The 20,578-nt window shown below is 42.7% G+C and overlaps 1 protein-coding gene across 1 annotated transcript in view; it reads right to left on the reverse strand.

Annotated features, from left to right (window-relative positions):
* Positions 1 to 2,026: 2,026 nt before the first annotated feature.
* LOC306921065 (STE20-like serine/threonine-protein kinase) overlaps positions 2,027 to 20,578 on the reverse strand; it is a 60,483-nt gene continuing 41,931 nt past the window's right edge. Inside the window, exons 13-18 of the mRNA XM_079498154.1 lie at positions 20,063 to 20,192; positions 16,086 to 16,210; positions 15,438 to 15,629; positions 13,131 to 13,256; positions 12,885 to 12,998; positions 2,027 to 4,537 (exon numbers count right to left, since the gene is read on the reverse strand). Coding sequence (XP_079354280.1) covers positions 4,391 to 4,537; positions 12,885 to 12,998; positions 13,131 to 13,256; positions 15,438 to 15,629; positions 16,086 to 16,210; positions 20,063 to 20,192 — 834 coding nt within the window. The 3' untranslated portion in view covers positions 2,027 to 4,390. The remainder of the gene's footprint in view (positions 4,538 to 12,884; positions 12,999 to 13,130; positions 13,257 to 15,437; positions 15,630 to 16,085; positions 16,211 to 20,062; positions 20,193 to 20,578) is intronic.

The raw sequence follows: 20,578 nt of genomic DNA on the forward strand, positions 1-20,578 counted from the left end.
TGGCAAATTGGCGCAGAACCTCCTAGAGCTCGATCAAAAAAGAAAACCCTACAAAAGTGTACACAGTATATTGATATGTTTCTTTAAGGCTATCAGCTATTAATTAACATTGTATAATCATTTCAATAAACGGTAAAAAGAAAATCAAAAGCCATGCAGGTCGACGCATAATAAAACCTGGTAGCAACATACCTTAATATGAAGAGGCATTGGAAGAAGAAAAAAAAAAACATGAAATAAAAAGAGAAGCAAAGTCAAAGTCACACATTGCTACCGCTGCACAAAAACAATTTTGGTATTTTCTGTATTTACTGTAAAGTTCACACATGTAGTCATCTATATGTGGACTACAGGTGTCTTGACCACTGGAATCCTGTTTTGTATCACCAAACATCAAACAAATACAATGACAATACTGAATACTGTAAGAGAGACTATGAGCATACTTGCGTCATTCCAGTAAAGGTATGTACCGTACAGTAGATACAAGGGCTTTTGCCCCAAACAACAGATGGTTCTTTAAAACTATTGAGGACTAAGTGAACCGTTATGGAACCCTACCCAGCAAGCCAAATGACGCCATGATAACGTTATGATGACGTCCACCAGTGACTCCGGTGACGTTCAGGACTAGGCCAGATCACAGCCCATATGGGGATGATCTTTACGTCATTTCCAGGACGTCTTCACCAGTTTAAATAATATAGCTTATTCTGGGCCAGATCTGACTAGTTATGATATGACTTAAGTTGATCTGGCCTCGATCGGACTCTCTCTGATTCATCCAGGGACGTCCGTCTTAGTGGGTCAAATTTCAATGTTGGTTGAAATCAGGTGATATTCTGGGCCAGATCTGACTAGTCTTGGTTTGACTTGATCTGGCCCCAATTCAGACGTCACTGATTGGTCCAGGTCCTGACCGTGCTTGCTGGTCAGGACCAATCAGACGTCACTGATTGGTCCAGGTCCTGACCGTGCTTGCTGGTCAGGACCAATCAGACGTCACTGATTGGTCCAGGTCCTGACCGTGCTTGCTGGTCAGGACCAATCAGACGTCACTGATTGGTCCAGGTCCTGACCGTGCTTGCTGGGTAGTTCATAGTGGAAAAGAGCCAAGAGGTATAGAGCATAGCAATGGGTGCGGTTTTCTGGACCCACTGAAAAATCAGCCATTCATTTTTCCCCCAATCGAGATTTACAAAAAAATATTTTAAGCCTAGAATCAAGCCATCCAGGATCCTGGTGAGTCATGACCAAAAAAAAATCTTTGATTCTGTGAAAACATTTATAATGTATCATAATTAAATAATCAAAATGTATTCATTTTTTTCTCCACAGAATCAAAGGTTTTATGGTCATGATTCTATTCACCAGGATCCTGGATGGCTGGATTCTAGGCTTAGAATAATTGATATAAATACTTTTTGTAAATCTCTATGGGAAAAATGAATTGAAGAGTTTTCAGAACCACGGCTATGCTCTATACTAGGCTGGTGGTGTGACCCTGTGACAAACAGACCAACATAACAGGTCCAAACTAGACTTCTACAGATCCATACTAAACTAAGCTATAAGCTAAACACAACGCCATGACACAGTCTGGCATTAAATGACACCACAGTGACATATCCTTCTTGTCATTATTTTGAACAGTAGTGATACCTTGTCGTCTCTGAATGTCAACACCGTTTATCTACATTACAACACGCCCCGAGAACCGTGTTGTTATCTACATTACAACACGCCCCAAGAACCAAAACGTCTGCCACCATTCCCCCCCGCTGAGCTCGTTTCACAGCAAAACAAGGCAACTGAATCACACAGATGTGCTTAGAGGTAGGGCCGGGCAATTCACCCAAAATGTATCGGGAAAAAAACTTACATTTAGAACCAATTACCGACTTAACCAATTTTGGACGTTAGCATTATGTTATGCTTGTTTAGCTATTGAAAAATAGCAGATCTACAAGCTCATAGCGCGCCACCGAGTGGCGCGCTACGAGCTTGTAGGTCTGCTATTTTTGAAAAATCGTGAAAATGTGGCCCAAATGTTTGAAGATATTCTTTCAGAGCGTTCATTTTTAGCTCAAATCTTTGCTTCTGGGGGGGGTCCCTGCCATGGAACAACATATTTTCAGATGGGGGTCGGCGGCCAATTACATATAATCTTGGGGGTCCTTGACATGAAAATGTTTGAGACCCACTGACATAGAAACATAGGGTTTTTCAGAAAACTGTCAGGATTTAGAAGACATTTGTAGAATCGTTCCCAGGTCAAAATGGGTTAATCTTGCTCATGTAGGTTATTTGAAGAGTCGAGAAGCGGTTTCTTTTTCTTCATATGTAATATTGTATTGTATCTCAACGAATCAACACGACACAACATTCAAATAGATTATTTTTTATAATCGACTAAATCAATTGAGCACTTAACTATGTACTGTATTTGTACTTTGTACAAAGGTGAAAATAGCAGATGTACAAGCTCACAACTATGTGATCTCGGCTATTTTCACTATTAAAAAACAAAAGCGTTCTAATTGTAATTGAGGCAAAAGTTTGGAAATAATTGTGCTTTTGATTTGAAGTCATATCACCCAGCCCTAGCTTGAGGCATGCTGAAGAAACCCTGAAGAGAGCGAGAGAGAGAAAAAAAGTCAATTTGCATTGACGGCCATGCATAAGACTGGTTTCAACCCGAAATGCATTGTAAACTAAAATGTATACTATATAGAGAGAGATATGTACGATTTCATACAAAATATATTGTATCATCATCATGGAGTTATTACAAAATGTGCTCTTCATCCACCATAAGAACATTCTATTTCCAATTAGACCACAGTTAGTTCCAACCTCGCGTTGGGATTGGCTGAGGGAGGCATTCCGGCAAGTGCCGATATCTCCCTGTGACATCACTATATGTATCGCTGCTGTCGGGCAGAAAACTTGTATCTCCACGTTTCAACTAGTTTCAATTATTTCCGGGAATTTAAAGCCCTACTTCATCATACAAGTGTTGAACAAAAGAAAATGGTAGACGTAAAAGCTCAAAACACGTCGCATTGTGAGCTTGTAGATCTGCCGTTTTCACATCTCACGGTATAGCACAACGTGTTGTTACGGCTTCAAATCAATATGGAACTGATACGGTTATTTACCATAGATATCAAACAGAACCAGATCGGAACGTTATAAAAATGCTAGCCTTTCTTCTAGTGCAAATCTCTAATCTGAGAAATATTGAGCAGCACACACAAAAAAAGTATGAAAAGAAAAATCGTAAGTGCTGAGATTTAAAAGCGTAATAATAACGTCAAAAGCTACAGGCACTAGATTCTTCATCAAATTCAACGAAATAAAATCAATTGGGAATAAAAAGAAAATCACTTCACTTTAGTGGTTTTGAGGCAAACAGCCATGGTACCAAAATACTGAATATTAAATCCTTCACTTCGCCGTCGTTACAGCCTTCATTTCATGGGGTTACGCTAAGAATCACTGACGAAACTAAAAAAGAGGAGAAAAGATAAAACAAACTAAAAAGGTGAAAAGAGGGGTAATTTTGTTCCCCAACGCATGGCATCAAGAGAACGAGGCCCATCATCCTCTACCTGAGACACAGAACCGGGTTAAAACACTGGGCTTTTCAAGAGACAACAATCCTCTTCCATTCTCCCAAAGTCACCGGTGGACTGAAGGCAGCGTGGGCTGAGGCTTCCGTCACGAATAAACGTCCATGTTCCACTGTCGGCAGAACGACTGTGTGTGTGTGTGTGTGTGTGTGTGTGTGTGTGTGTGTGTGTGTGTGTGTGTGTGTGTGTGTGTGTGTGTGTGTGTGTGTGTGTGTGTGTGTGTGTGTGTGTGCGATTTCACCTTCGTCCGAATGTATGAAAATATACTGTGTGTAAAGGAACGGTACGTTGTGTCTGATTTGTACTTGGTTGCGTGCTGCGGTCACTCACCGAAAATAGCCGGTCTACAAGCTCGGCTATCTTCACAACACCGCTACAGAGCGGGACATTGTCTCCAGCGGGACATTGTCTCTTGATTGCCAGACAATCAAGAGATCTCTGCCTACTTCTGGTGAAATCTAATTTCAGCTCTAAAACTACGTGGAACAGAAATGTCAGAAGATATCAGCGTCACGGAACAAAAAAAGAAAAACGAGTTTAGGGCAGTCCTTCATAATGGGATGGTATCGGGATTGTTTTTCCAAAGCAGTGGGCGATAGGATTGTTGTTACCGCTGGTTTGCTTCGCTGTTCAAGCCCATAAATCCAACTTAGATTTGCCCCAGACTTATCAGTGTGTGTGAGGTTAAGAGAGACTATGCGGGGACACTGCTAGTTGCGGGATGCCGGCCCCACAGCCAAGCATGAGTCAGGCCTTTAAAAGCCTGTGGAGTGGACGCTGGGAATGGGGTAGAACTTGGAGATGCGGCTCTGGCTGGAAGGGTTAAGGCACTCGGACTCTCCGCTCATCTTAAAGAAGACCTCCTGCTCCTGCAGCTTCCTGGCAAACTCCTCCTCCAAGGCCTGGAGAGAATGGAGAGAAAGAAAATAAGAAAAACATTCACAAACCATTTCTTTATTTTCTTTTTTTAAATCAATGCTTTCTTTCATCGATTGTGATGGTGCTTCTCATGGTTTTGTTTTTTGTCTTAACGTGTTGACTCTAGAGCCAGTGAAAGAGAGTTACACAACTCCTGTTGTAAATGAGAATATCCATGTGATATTTGTGCAAACATATAACAGAAGAGGGGAAAGCTACTTGTCAGAAAGGCCATCAGCGACACCTAGTGGCCTGATATGGTATTTGCCTACAGACAGTCAAGTTAGTCAGCAGAATGTTTGACACACACATGGCCAGGCAGTCAGACACGTTGTTGCGATTCCCTTTCCCTCTGTGCGCTCATGAAACAAAGTGAGTACATTATTTTAGGTCCTAGGTGTTGTTTAGTAGTTCAGTTATATCCCAAACTCTGGTATTTTACATTGTGTGACTTTGGTTTGCTTATTGGTAACACATGTTCATTTGACTAGTGCTGCTGGCTTTAGCTCCCCACTGAATGTAGTTAGCTTGTACTCTTTCTGGTGTACCTTCTTCCTGGTTAAATAACAGTAATGTAGTACTAGTGTGGTTGGTGGTGTACTGTACCTTCTTCCTGGTTAAATAACAGTAATGTAGTACTAGTGTGGTTGGTGGTGTACTGTACCTTCTTCCTGGTTAAATAACAGTAATGTAGTACTAGTGTGGTTAAATAACGTGTGGTTGGTGGTGTACTGTACCTTCTTCCTGGTTAAATAACAGTAATGTAGTACTAGTGTGGTTGGTGGTGTACTGTACCTTCTTCCTGGTTAAATAACAGTGATGTAGTACTAGTGTGGTTAAATAATGTGTGGTTGGTGGTGTACTGTACCTTCTTCCTGGTTAAATAACAGTAATGTAGTACTAGTGTGGTTGGTGGTGTACTGTACCTTCTTCCTGGTTAAATAACAGTGATGTAGTACTAGTGTGGTTAAATAATGTGTGGTTGGTGGTGTACTGTACCTTCTTCCTGGTTAAATAACAGTGATGTAGTACTAGTGTGGTTGGTGGTGTACTGTACCTTCTTCCTGGTTAAATAACAGTAATGTAGTACTAGTGTGGTTAAATAATGTGTGGTTGGTGGTGTACTGTACCTTCTTCCTGGTTAAATAACAGTGATGTAGTACTAGTGTGGTTAAATAATGTGTGGTTGGTGGTGTACTGTACCTTCTTCCTGGTTAAATAACAGTAATGTAGTACTAGTGTGGTTAAATAACGTGTGGTTGGTGGTGTACTGTACCTTCTTCCTGGTTAAATAACAGTAATGTAGTACTAGTGTGGTTGGTGGTGTACTGTACCTTCTTCCTGGTTAAATAACAGTAATGTAGTACTAGTGTGGTTGGTGGTGTACTGTACCTTCTTCCTGGTTAAATAACAGTGATGTAGCACTAGTGTGGTTAAATAATGTGTGGTTGGTGGTGTACTGTACCTTCTTCCTGGTTAAATAACAGTAATGTAGTACTAGTGTGGTTGGTGGTGTACTGTACCTTCTTCCTGGTTAAATAACAGTAATGTAGTACTAGTGTGGTTAAATAATGTGTGGTTGGTGGTGTACTGTACCTTCTTCCTGGTTAAATAACAGTGATGTAGTACTAGTGTGGTTGGTGGTGTACTGTACCTTCTTCCTGGTTAAATAACAGTGATGTAGTACTAGTGTGGTTAAATAATGTGTGGTTGGTGGTGTACTGTACCTTCTTCCTGGTTAAATAACAGTAATGTAGTACTAGTGTGGTTAAATAATGTGTGGTTGGTGGTGTACTGTACCTTCTTCCTGGTTAAATAACAGTGATGTAGTACTAGTGTGGTTAAATAATGTGTGGTTGGTGGTGTACTGTACCTTCTTCCTGGTTAAATAACAGTAATGTAGTACTAGTGTGGTTGGTGGTGTACTGTACCTTCTTCCTGGTTAAATAACAGTAATGTAGTACTAGTGTGGTTAAATAACGTGTGGTTGGTGGTGTACTGTACCTTCTTCCTGGTTAAATAACAGTGATGTAGTACTAGTGTGGTTAAATAACGTGTGGTTGGTGGTGTACTGTACCTTCTTCCTGGTTAAATAACAGTAATGTAGTACTAGTGTGGTTAAATAACGTGTGGTTGGTGGTGTACTGTACCTTCTTCCTGGTTAAATAACAGTAATGTAGTACTAGTGTGGTTAAATAATGTGTGGTTGGTGGTGTACTGTACCTTCTTCCTGGTTAAATAACAGTGATGTAGTACTAGTGTGGTTAAATAATGTGTGGTTGGTGGTGTACTGTACCTTCTTCCTGGTTAAATAACAGTGATGTAGTACTAGTGTGGTTGGTGGTGTACTGTACCTTCTTCCTGGTTAAATAACAGTGATGTAGTACTAGTGTGGTTAAATAATGTGTGGTTGGTGGTGTACTGTACCTTCTTCCTGGTTAAATAACAGTGATGTAGTACTAGTGTGGTTAAATAATGTGTGGTTGGTGGTGTACTGTACCTTCTTCCTGGTTAAATAACAGTAATGTAGTACTAGTGTGGTTGGTGGTGTACTGTACCTTCTTCCTGGTTAAATAACAGTAATGTAGTACTAGTGTGGTTAAATAACGTGTGGTTGGTGGTGTACTGTACCTTCTTCCTGGTTAAATAACAGTGATGTAGTACTAGTGTGGTTAAATAACGTGTGGTTGGCGGTGTACTGTACCTTCTTCCTGGTTAAATAACAGTAATGTAGTACTAGTGTGGTTAAATAACGTGTGGTTGGTGGTGTACTGTACCTTCTTCCTGGTTAAATAACAGTAATGTAGTACTAGTGTGGTTGGTGGTGTACTGTACCTTCTTCCTGGTTAAATAACAGTAATGTAGTACTAGTGTGGTTAAATAATGTGTGGTTGGTGGTGTACTGTACCTTCTTCCTGGTTAAATAACAGTGATGTAGTACTAGTGTGGTTAAATAATGTGTGGTTGGTGGTGTACTGTACCTTCTTCCTGGTTAAATAACAGTAATGTAGTACTAGTGTGGTTAAATAACGTGTGGTTGGTGGTGTACTGTACCTTCTTCCTGGTTAAATAACAGTAATGTAGTACTAGTGTGGTTGGTGGTGTACTGTACCTTCTTCCTGGTTAAATAACAGTGATGTAGTACTAGTGTGGTTAAATAACGTGTGGTTGGTGGTGTACTGTACCTTCTTCCTGGTTAAATAACAGTAATGTAGTACTAGTGTGGTTGGTGGTGTACTGTACCTTCTTCCTGGTTAAATAACAGTAATGTAGTACTAGTGTGGTTAAATAACGTGTGGTTGGTGGTGTACTGTACCTTCTTCCTGGTTAAATAACAGTAATGTAGTACTAGTGTGGTTGGTGGTGTACTGTACCTTCTTCCTGGTTAAATAACAGTAATGTAGTACTAGTGTGGTTAAATAATGTGTGGTTGGTGGTGTACTGTACCTTCTTCCTGGTTAAATAACAGTGATGTAGTACTAGTGTGGTTAAATAACGTGTGGTTGGTGGTGTACTGTACCTTCTTCCTGGTTAAATAACAGTGATGTAGTACTAGTGTGGTTAAATAACGTGTGGTTGGTGGTGTACTGTACCTTCTTCCTGGTTAAATAACAGTGATGTAGTACTAGTGTGGTTAAATAATGTGTGGTTGGTGGTGTACTGTACCTTCTTCCTGGTTAAATAACAGTAATGTAGTACTAGTGTGGTTAAATAATGTGTGGTTGGTGGTGTACTGTACCTTCTTCCTGGTTAAATAACAGTGATGTAGTACTAGTGTGGTTAAATAACGTGTGGTTGGTGGTGTACTGTACCTTCTTCCTGGTTAAATAACAGTGATGTAGTACTAGTGTGGTTAAATAACGTGTGGTTGGTGGTGTACTGTACCTTCTTCCTGGTTAAATAACAGTGATGTAGTACTAGTGTGGTTAAATAATGTGTGGTTGGTGGTGTACTGTACCTTCTTCCTGGTTAAATAACAGTGATGTAGTACTAGTGTGGTTGGTGGTGTACTGTACCTTCTTCCTGGTTAAATAACAGTAATGTAGTACTAGTGTGGTTAAATAATGTGTGGTTGGTGGTGTACTGTACCTTCTTCCTGGTTAAATAACAGTGATGTAGTACTAGTGTGGTTGGTGGTGTACTGTACCTTCTTCCTGGTTAAATAACAGTGATGTAGTACTAGTGTGGTTAAATAACGTGTGGTTGGTGGTGTACTGTACCTTCTTCCTGGTTAAATAACAGTAATGTAGTACTAGTGTGGTTAAATAACGTGTGGTTGGTGGTGTACTGTACCTTCTTCCTGGTTAAATAACAGTAATGTAGTACTAGTGTGGTTAAATAACGTGTGGTTGGTGGTGTACTGTACCTTCTTCCTGGTTAAATAACAGTAGTGTAGTACTAGTGTGGTTAAATAACAGTAGTGTAGTACTAGTGTGGTTGGTGGTGTACTGTACCTTCTTCCTGGTTAAATAACAAGTAATGTAGTACTAGTGTGGTTAAATAACGTGTGGTTGGTGGTGTACTGTACCTTCTTCCTGGTTAAATAACAGTCATGTAGTACTAGTGTGGTTACATAATGTGTGGTTGGTGGTGTACTGTACCTTCTTCCTGGTTAAATAACAGTAATGTAGTACTAGTGTGGTTAAATAACGTGTGGTTGGTGGTGTACTGTACCTTCTTCCTGGTTAAATAACAGTAATGTAGTACTAGTGTGGTTAAATAACGTGTGGTTGGTGGTGTACTGTACCTTCTTCCTGGTTAAATAACAGTCATGTAGTACTAGTGTGGTTACATAATGTGTGGTTGGTGGTGTACTGTACCTTCTTCCTGGTTAAATAACAGTAATGTAGTACTAGTGTGGTTACATAATGTGTGGTTGGTGGTGTACTGTACCTTCTTCCTGGTTAAATAACAGTGATGTAGTACTAGTGTGGTTGGTGGTGTACTGTACCTTCTTCCTGGTTAAATAACAGTAATGTAGTACTAGTGTGGTTAAATAATGTGTGGTTGGTGGTGTACTGTACCTTCTTCCTGGTTAAATAACAGTAATGTAGTACTAGTGTGGTTGGTGGTGTACTGTACCTTCTTCCTGGTTAAATAACAGTGATGTAGTACTAGTGTGGTTGGTGGTGTACTGTACCTTCTTCCTGGTTAAATAACAGTAATGTAGTACTAGTGTGGTTAAATAACGTGTGGTTGGTGGTGTACTGTACCTTCTTCCTGGTTAAATAACAGTAATGTAGTACTAGTGTGGTTGGTGGTGTACTGTACCTTCTTCCTGGTTAAATAACAGTAATGTAGTACTAGTGTGGTTGGTGGTGTACTGTACCTTCTTCCTGGTTAAATAACAGTGATGTAGTACTAGTGTGGTTAAATAATGTGTGGTTGGTGGTGTACTGTACCTTCTTCCTGGTTAAATAACAGTAATGTAGTACTAGTGTGGTTGGTGGTGTACTGTACCTTCTTCCTGGTTAAATAACAGTAATGTAGTACTAGTGTGGTTAAATAATGTGTGGTTGGTGGTGTACTGTACCTTCTTCCTGGTTAAATAACAGTGATGTAGTACTAGTGTGGTTAAATAATGTGTGGTTGGTGGTGTACTGTACCTTCTTCCTGGTTAAATAACAGTAATGTAGTACTAGTGTGGTTGGTGGTGTACTGTACCTTCTTCCTGGTTAAATAACAGTAATGTAGTACTAGTGTGGTTAAATAATGTGTGGTTGGTGGTGTACTGTACCTTCTTCCTGGTTAAATAACAGTAATGTAGTACTAGTGTGGTTAAATAATGTGTGGTTGGTGGTGTACTGTACCTTCTTCCTGGTTAAATAACAGTGATGTAGTACTAGTGTGGTTAAATAATGTGTGGTTGGTGGTGTACTGTACCTTCTTCCTGGTTAAATAACAGTGATGTAGTACTAGTGTGGTTGGTGGTGTACTGTACCTTCTTCCTGGTTAAATAACAGTGATGTAGTACTAGTGTGGTTAAATAACGTGTGGTTGGTGGTGTACTGTACCTTCTTCCTGGTTAAATAACAGTAATGTAGTACTAGTGTGGTTGGTGGTGTACTGTACCTTCTTCCTGGTTAAATAACAGTGATGTAGTACTAGTGTGGTTAAATAATGTGTGGTTGGTGGTGTACTGTACCTTCTTCCTGGTTAAATAACAGTGATGTAGTACTAGTGTGGTTGGTGGTGTACTGTACCTTCTTCCTGGTTAAATAACAGTGATGTAGTACTAGTGTGGTTAAATAACGTGTGGTTGGTGGTGTACTGTACCTTCTTCCTGGTTAAATAACAGTAATGTAGTACTAGTGTGGTTAAATAATGTGTGGTTGGTGGTGTACTGTACCTTCTTCCTGGTTAAATAACAGTGATGTAGTACTAGTGTGGTTGGTGGTGTACTGTACCTTCTTCCTGGTTAAATAACAGTAATGTAGTACTAGTGTGGTTAAATAATGTGTGGTTGGTGGTGTACTGTACCTTCTTCCTGGTTAAATAACAGTGATGTAGTACTAGTGTGGTTGGTGGTGTACTGTACCTTCTTCCTGGTTAAATAACAGTGATGTAGTACTAGTGTGGTTAAATAACGTGTGGTTGGTGGTGTACTGTACCTTCTTCCTGGTTAAATAACAGTAATGTAGTACTAGTGTGGTTAAATAATGTGTGGTTGGTGGTGTACTGTACCTTCTTCCTGGTTAAATAACAGTAATGTAGTACTAGTGTGGTTAAATAACGTGTGGTTGGTGGTGTACTGTACCTTCTTCCTGGTTAAATAACAGTGATGTAGTACTAGTGTGGTTAAATAACGTGTGGTTGGTGGTGTACTGTACCTTCTTCCTGGTTAAATAACAGTAATGTAGTACTAGTGTGGTTAAATAATGTGTGGTTGGTGGTGTACTGTACCTTCTTCCTGGTTAAATAACAGTAATGTAGTACTAGTGTGGTTAAATAATGTGTGGTTGGTGGTGTACTGTACCTTCTTCCTGGTTAAATAACAGTGATGTAGTACTAGTGTGGTTGGTGGTGTACTGTACCTTCTTCCTGGTTAAATAACAGTAATGTAGTACTAGTGTGGTTAAATAATGTGTGGTTGGTGGTGTACTGTACCTTCTTCCTGGTTAAATAACAGTGATGTAGTACTAGTGTGGTTGGTGGTGTACTGTACCTTCTTCCTGGTTAAATAACAGTGATGTAGTACTAGTGTGGTTAAATAACGTGTGGTTGGTGGTGTACTGTACCTTCTTCCTGGTTAAATAACAGTAATGTAGTACTAGTGTGGTTGGTGGTGTACTGTACCTTCTTCCTGGTTAAATAACAGTGATGTAGTACTAGTGTGGTTAAATAACGTGTGGTTGGTGGTGTACTGTACCTTCTTCCTGGTTAAATAACAGTAATGTAGTACTAGTGTGGTTAAATAATGTGTGGTTGGTGGTGTACTGTACCTTCTTCCTGGTTAAATAACAGTAATGTAGTACTAGTGTGGTTAAATAATGTGTGGTTGGTGGTGTACTGTACCTTCTTCCTGGTTAAATAACAGTGATGTAGTACTAGTGTGGTTGGTGGTGTACTGTACCTTCTTCCTGGTTAAATAACAGTAATGTAGTACTAGTGTGGTTAAATAATGTGTGGTTGGTGGTGTACTGTACCTTCTTCCTGGTTAAATAACAGTGATGTAGTACTAGTGTGGTTGGTGGTGTACTGTACCTTCTTCCTGGTTAAATAACAGTAATGTAGTACTAGTGTGGTTAAATAACGTGTGGTTGGTGGTGTACTGTACCTTCTTCCTGGTTAAATAACAGTAATGTAGTACTAGTGTGGTTAAATAATGTGTGGTTGGTGGTGTACTGTACCTTCTTCCTGGTTAAATAACAGTGATGTAGTACTAGTGTGGTTGGTGGTGTACTGTACCTTCTTCCTGGTTAAATAACAGTGATGTAGTACTAGTGTGGTTAAATAATGTGTGGTTGGTGGTGTACTGTACCTTCTTCCTGGTTAAATAACAGTAATGTAGTACTAGTGTGGTTAAATAATGTGTGGTTGGTGGTGTACTGTACCTTCTTCCTGGTTAAATAACAGTGATGTAGTACTAGTGTGGTTAAATAACGTGTGGTTGGTGGTGTACTGTACCTTCTTCCTGGTTAAATAACAGTGATGTAGTACTAGTGTGGTTGGTGGTGTACTGTACCTTCTTCCTGGTTAAATAACAGTGATGTAGTACTAGTGTGGTTACATAATGTGTGGTTGGTGGTGTACTGTACCTTCTTCCTGGTTAAATAACAGTGATGTAGTACTAGTGTGGTTACATAATGTGTGGTTGGTGGTGTACTGTACCTTCTTCCTGGGCCGGAGCTTCTCCCTCCACTCCTTCAGCTCCGCAGAGTGCTCCTCGTCCAGCTCCTTCAGCTTCTGAGTCTCGTGTTCGATCAGCAGGTGGCACTTCTCGTTCTGAAACACATGCAGTATACGTTGGTATAATCACTACTGGACTGTGTGAGTGTGCATTAAAATTCCAAAACATCTGAAAAAATGTGTGTGTGTGCACGCGTGTGTGAGTGTGACTGTGCGCGCGGTGTGTACCTGTAGCTGCTGCAGCTCTCGGACGTTGGCGTCACACTGCAACTGCAGGTCTCTCATCTGGTTCTCATGTTTCTGCTGCTGGTGGAGCCTCTCGTTCTTCTGCCTCTTCTCCTCCTGGGCTGCGAACTGACCAGACAGGAAACTGTTAACCACATGAACGCTGTCCTGGCCCGATTCTGTTAACCACATGAACGCTGTCCTGGCCTGATTCTGTTAACCACATGAACGCTGTCCTGGCCTGATTCTGTTAACCACATGAACGCTGTCCTGGCCTGATTCTGTTAACCACATGGACGCTGTCCTGGCCTGATTCTGTTAACCACATGAACGCTGTCCTGGCCTGATTCTGTTAACCACATGAACGCTGTCCTGGCCCGATTCTGTTAACCACATGAACGCTGTCCTGGCCTGATTCTGTTAACCACATGAACGCTGTCCTGGCCTGATTCTGTTAACCACATGGACGCTGTCCTGGCCTGATTCTGTTAACCACATGAACGCTGTCCTGGCCTGATTCTGTTAACCACATGAACGCTGTCCTGGCCTGATTCTGTTAACCACATGAACGCTGTCCTGGCCTGATTCTGTTAACCACATGGACGCTGTTCTGTCCTGATTCTGTTAACCACATGAACGCTGTCCTGGCCTGATTCTGTTAACCACATGAACGCTGTCCTGTCCTGATTCTGTTAACCACATGAACGCTGTCCTGTCCTGATTCTGTTAACCACATGAACGCTGTCCTGGCCTGATTCTGTTAACCACATGAACGCTGTCCTGTCCTGATTCTGTTAACCACATGAACGCTGTCCTGGCCTGATTCTGTTAACCACATGAACGCTGTCCTGGCCTGATTCTGTTAACCACATGAACGCTGTCCTGGCCTGATTCTGTTAACCACATGGACGCTGTTCTGTCCTGATTCTGTTAACCACATGAACGCTGTCCTGGCCTGATTCTGTTAACCACATGAACGCTGTCCTGTCCTGATTCTGTTAACCACATGAACGCTGTCCTGTCCTGATTCTGTTAACCACATGAACGCTGTCCTGGCCTGATTCTGTTAACCACATGAACGCTGTCCTGGCCTGATTCTGTTAACCACATGAACGCTGTCCTGGCCTGATTCTGTTAACCACATGAACGCTGTCCTGTCCTGATTCTGTTAACCACATGAACGCTGTCCTGTCCTGATTCTGTTAACCACATGAACGCTGTCTGTCCTGATTCTGTTAACCACATGAACGCTGTCCTGTCCTGGCCCGATTCTGTTAACCACATGAACGCTGTCCTGTCCTGATTCTGGGGACAGCCAAATACGTTTGGGGGTCCATGGCACGAAAACGTTTGAGAACCACTGGTTTAGACTCTAAACCAGTGGTTCTCTGCTCTAAACTTTAGAGCAGAGGTTTCCAACCATTCCCACGTTTTCCCGACCGACCGTCTCCAGGATTTTCCAAACAGTGGTGAAAAGTTGACTCAGCCCGGTCGAATGAAAATACCAAGGATTCGTCACCGACTGTGGTTTATAAACTGCTTCGAGTCCTGTGTTACTTCTGTGTTGCGTAGCATAGCAGTGACGTCAGTGTCGAAACCTTTACCTTTACCCAACAACAAGCTGTAGCCTATTTTGTCACGCCCGCGCTAATGAAACAAAACACCACACGGGATTATTATTTCATTTCATCAACCCAGGTAAATTACGCACTCTGCATGTTTAACTAAAGTTTTCCACATGTCCAAAGTCATTTCTGAAAAAGGCATAGGCCTAACTTTTCTTTTTTTTAAATCATACTATCCTTGTTGATATAACGCCTTTTAGGTCAATGATATAACATTATATTGTGATATAATAATAATATAGCAGCGGGTAGGCTACTTAGGCCAGTCAACTGTCTTCCGTAGGTTAGGTTTTGGTATGATGATGCGCGACGGCCGGTCCGTGATCATTACCAGACAGTGGCCTTGTGGTTAGAGTGTCCGCCCTGAAACTGGGAGGTCGGGGTTCGATCCCCGGCCGGGTCATACCAAAGACTGTAAAAATGGGACCCAATGTCTCCCTGCTTGGCACTCAGCATCAAAGGGTTGGATTGGGGGGTCAAATCTACTAATCAAATGATTCCCGAGCGCGGCACGGCTGCAGCTCACTGCTCCTTGGATGCGGCTCACTGCTCCAAGAGATGGGTCAAATGCGGAGAACAAATTTCACTGCGGTAACAAATCGTGTGTGACAAATCGTATGACTTTGACTTTGATTATAGAAAGGTTGGGAACCCGTGGTACCTGATCTCTCTCTCTCTCTCTCACCTGTTTGATCTTGTCTCTCTCCTGCTCGAGGCTGAGGATGGCGGCGGTGATGCGGAGGCTCTTCTTGAACATGGCCATGCGTGTCTTGGCCTCGCTGCGTTGGATCTTGGGCAGCCTGGCTCTCTCCTGGGTCTGCTTGTTCTTCATCTCCTCCATGAGACGGTGGTTGTAGCGCTGCATCTGCTCCATCTCCTGCACACACACACACACACACACACACACACACACACACACACACACACAGAACACCACAGGGTTAATGTGGTTGCACACTGAACGCGTTTTTTGGAAAACCGATGGAGAAACGCCGCTAGAAATCCGAAAAACGCGATTGGTGTGTGGGGACCTTTAATGTTTTTTTGGCTGGGGGTTTCAGTCAACAGACTGTTGGTATTTATGGACGTCAAGAGATGATGCTGAAATATACGGAATAAAGGGGTAGGGTTGTATACGTTTTATACTTCTTCCTACTCCGTTTCAAACGTGGAAAGAAATTATAATGCTTTGTGTTTGTTTTTTGTTTTTGTTTTGTCTAATTTTAACATGTTCAAAATAAAGTTTTTCATTCATTCATTCATTCTTTCAGACTACAATCTTGAGAAGTCCCACAGACATATAATATCATTTATAATATAAACTATAACGCACCTTCTCGTGTCTCTTCAGCAGCTGGTGTCTCTGCATGAAGTACTGGTCTTTGAGCTGCTGCTTGAACAGCTGGTGCTTCTCCTGCAGGTGGCGCTCTTCCAGCTCCCACATGGCCGCCTCTCGCGCTGAACACAGACAGCACAGCCCAACACAACACAAGGTCAGTCGCTGAACACAGACAACACAGCCCAACACAACACAAGGTCAGTCGCTGAACACAGACAGCACAGCCCAACACAACACAAGGTCAGTCGCTGAACACAGACAACACAACACAACACAAGGTCAGTCGCTGAACACAGACAACACAACACAACACAACACAACACAAGGTCAGTCGCTGAACACAGACAACACAACACAACACAAGGTCAGTCGCTGAACACAGACAACACAACACAACACAAGGTGCAGTCACTGTGACTGCTCACAAGCGCCGTTCAAGTTAATTACCCATTCTGGACGGGAACCCCTTTTGGTGTTTTAACTAAGCATTATGTTATACTTTAGCTATTGAAAAAGCAGATCTACAAGCAGATCTACAAGCTCATAGCGCGCCACCGAGTGGTGCGCTACGAGCTTGTAGGTCTGCTATTTTTGAAAAATCATAAAAAATGCGGCACAAATCTTTGAATATATATTCTTTCAGAGCGAACGTTTTTTTTATTTCGACGTCAGGCCTAAAGGGGTTAACATTTGGACATAAGAGGTTTCTGCACCCCCTGTTAAGTGTTGACTTGATGCCATATGTAGTCCTGAAGAAAGCAAGGATGTTACAGAGACACTGGAGATGGAGTCACTTGGAGGGGGGAGGGAGGGAGGGAAGAGGGGTGGGAAAAGAAAATCCTGGGAACTGCACTTGTGTCCTATGCATATAAATGCTGTTATTGTACTGCTTTTTCCAAATAAAATAAATATTATAAAAAAAAAATAGGTTTCTGCGCGACAGTGACGATATACAGTGTGTCAAAGACTACAGATAAGCGGTTGAAGATGGATGGATGGAAGATGTGTTATGTATGCGACACCACTAGGACTATGTTCAGAGCAGGAGACCAAAATCTGATTTCTGGCCTGTATAGATTGGTTTTCATCGAGTCTGAATGTTTTTGCATTTCAGACTCTGAAATGCAAAAACACCGTTGAAACACATTCCTAGGTGTTTTTGAAATGCAAATTCAAATCAGATTATTTAAAGATGTTTCTCAGTCTGGGCACGGAGGCACTGAAGCCGGCTTTAAGATGTTTCTCAGTCTGGGCACGGAGGCACTGAAGCCGGCTTTAAGATGTTTCTCAGTCTGGGCACGGAGGCACTGAAGCCGGCTTTAAGATGGTTCTCAGTCTGGGCACGGAGGCACTGAAGCCAGCTTTAAGATGTTTCTCAGTCTGGGCACGGAGGCACTGAAGCCGACTTTAAGATGTTTCTCAGTCTGGGCACGGAGGCACTGAAGCCGCCTTTAAGATGTTTCTCAGTCTGGGCACGGAGGCACTGAAGCCGACTTTAAGATGTTTCTCAGTCTGGGCACGGAGGCACTGAAGCCAGCTTTAAGATGGTTCTCAGTCTGGGCACGGAGGCACTGAAGCCAGCTTTAAGATGTTTCTCAGTCTGGGCACGGAGGCACTGAAGCCGACTTTAAGATGTTTCTCAGTCTGGGCACGGAGGCACTGAAGCCGGCTTTAAGATGTTTCTCAGTCTGGGCACGGAGGCACTGAAGCCGGGTTTAAGATGTTTCTCAGTCTGGGCACGGAGGCACTGAAGCCGGCTTTAAGATGTTTCTCAGTCTGGGCACGGAGGCACTGAAGCCGGGTTTAAGATGTTTCTCAGTCTGGGCACGGAGGCACTGAAGCCGCCTTTAGACTTAATGGTAAAAGTTCACAATGTGTTGTGAGCTTGTAGATCGGCATATATATTTTTTTAAATGGACCCTTACGTTAAGGTTCAGTAACTCTGAGAGAGTAAAAATGGAAAGATAGAAAGGGGTTAAATAAAACAAATAAATCCACGGGGCCACCAGCTAAATTATTGATATTTAACCCATTTTGACCTGAGATCAGATTCTAAAAATGTCTTCTACATCCTGACAGTTTTCTGAAAAAGCTATGTTTCTGTGTCAGTCGTTCTTCGATTTTTCAAAAATAGCAGACCTACAAGCTCGTAGCGCGCCACTCGGTGGCGCGCTATGAGCTTGTAGATCTGCTATTTTTCAATAGCTAAAGCATAACATAATGCTAACACCAAAAGGGGTTAAAGAACCTAATGGACCCTTAACGGTGTCTATAACTCAGAGAGTTTACAAATGGAATCAAATGGACTGGTCCACAGATTTTACAGTGTAGATTGGGGTCCCAGAGAATAAAATAAAAACATAAATCCCATCAAATAGGGGTCTGTGGACCCGGGACTGTGGCCTACTGCAGTGGTTCCCAAACTCTTTCATGTCAAGGACCCCCAAATTGACACTCATTATCCCGCAGACCCCCATTAGAAAATATACGCCAGGGACCCCCATAAGAGAAGATTTTTACGTCTCTAGCAGTGACTCTCAACCATTTTAATTTCAAGGACCCCCAGTTTGACATGCATTATTAGTCTACCTACCCCCATTTAATGGCATTTCTATCTCTGGGACCCCAATTTATATTGTAAAATCAATGTTAATTTAACTCTGAGAGTGTACAAATTCCATTTGTACACTCTCTGAGTTACAGACCCATAAGGGTCCATTTGGTTCCAAACTATCATTTAGCTGGGGTCCCCCCTGGAACTCCCTCAGGGACCCCTGGGGGTCCCCGGCAAGGGGCCAGTGAGGCTATTCAACGTTGAAGCTCTGGGCCCTAGTGGTAGGAGGAGGGACTACAGGCGGACCCGTGGATTCATGACCGGGAAACCCCGTGCAGCTGGGCTTTAACATTGAGCGCTCGGTTGCACTTCCAAAATTTGGTGGTCAAATGCGGAAGTAGACGTTCTGAGACGGTACTTCCGGCAGTCTTCCGGGTGCTTCAAAACGCCACTGAGCAACTTCCACTGAATAGCTGGGGGGGGCGGAGCTTCGCGCCAGTTCAGTCTCTATCCTTTTATATACTCTATGGTCCCCGGACCCCACTTTGGGAACCACTGGGGAAATGAAAAAAAGCTTGAGAACCATTGGCTCCCCCACCACTGGACAGGGACTGACTGTACTGGGAGTACAGTCAGTATGCTGGCCGTGCCTTATGCTAAAGCACCTCTGATGAGATGAGGCCGGTGGCGGCATTCTGCTTGCTTCTTGGAAACAGAAATACAAGACGTTTTTCACTGCTGCTCAAAGTGCTTTACAGGGAGCTTACTGGCCCAGACATGTGGGAGGAGGGGGTGTTTGTGCAGCTCCAGACATATCAGACTGGGATAAAAGGCCCAGGCAGTGCTAGAGAGCTGCTGTTCAACTTTACATACTGGATTACACAGTGGTTCTCCACCTTTTCTGGATCAGTGCCCACTTCAAATTCGCGGCCCAGCCGACTTAGTACACTTTTTTTTAAATAAAGTGTATTAATGTAATCTCAACTATCACTCTCCCCGCCCCGGCTTCCGTCCCTCCAAACACGGGCCAATTGTGTTCGTGTAGACGGCCGACAAAGCCGGATTCGAACCAACAACCCCCGCGGTGGTGGGCAGGGACTTTATCACCTCAGCACATCTCTTTCCCTGCATGGCTCGCATTCGATCTCCATCCTCTCACTTTTATTAACCCATTTTGGGCGGGAACCCCTTTTGGTGTTTTAAACATTATGTTATAATTTAGCTATTGAAAAATAGCAGATCTACAAGCTCATAGCGCGCCACGAGCTTGTAGGTCTGCTATTTTTGAAAAAACGTGAAAATATTTATTTCAGAAAACTGGAGGATTTAGAAGATTTTTTTTAAATTTCGAGGTCAGGCCTAAATGGGTTAAGATAAGATAAGTGGATTAAGATAAGACAAGGACCTCGCCCCCTACCTCGGAGGAGCTGCTGCTTGTGGTTCAGACAGTCCCTCTCGATGGTGGCCAGCTCGTGTTTGTGCTGCTGGATGATCTTCTTCAGAGCGCTGTCCAGCTCCTGCTGCTGCTTCTGGAGAAACTCCTGCTCCTGTTGAGGAGGACAAAGAGTCAACGTGAGAACACTAAACTCCTGCTCCTGTTGAGGAGGACAAAGAGTCAACGTGAGAACACTAAACTCCTGCTCCTGTTGAGGACAAAGAGTCAACGTGAGAACACTAAACTCCTGCTCCTGTTGAGGAGGACAAAGAGTCAACGTGAGAACAGTAAACTCCTGCTCCTGTTGAGGACAAAGAGTCAACGTGAGAACACTAAACTCCTGCTCCTGTTGAGGAGGACAAAGAGTCAACGTGAGAACACTAAACTCCTGCTCCTGTTGAGGACAAAGAGTCAACGTGAGAACACTAAACTCCTGCTCCTGTTGAGGACAAAGAGTCAACGTGAGAACACTAAACTCCTGCTCCTGTTGAGGAGGAC

This window comes from Electrona antarctica (genome assembly GCF_951216825.1).
Source record: "Electrona antarctica genome assembly, chromosome: 4".
Taxonomy (NCBI): Eukaryota; Metazoa; Chordata; class Actinopteri; order Myctophiformes; family Myctophidae; genus Electrona; species Electrona antarctica.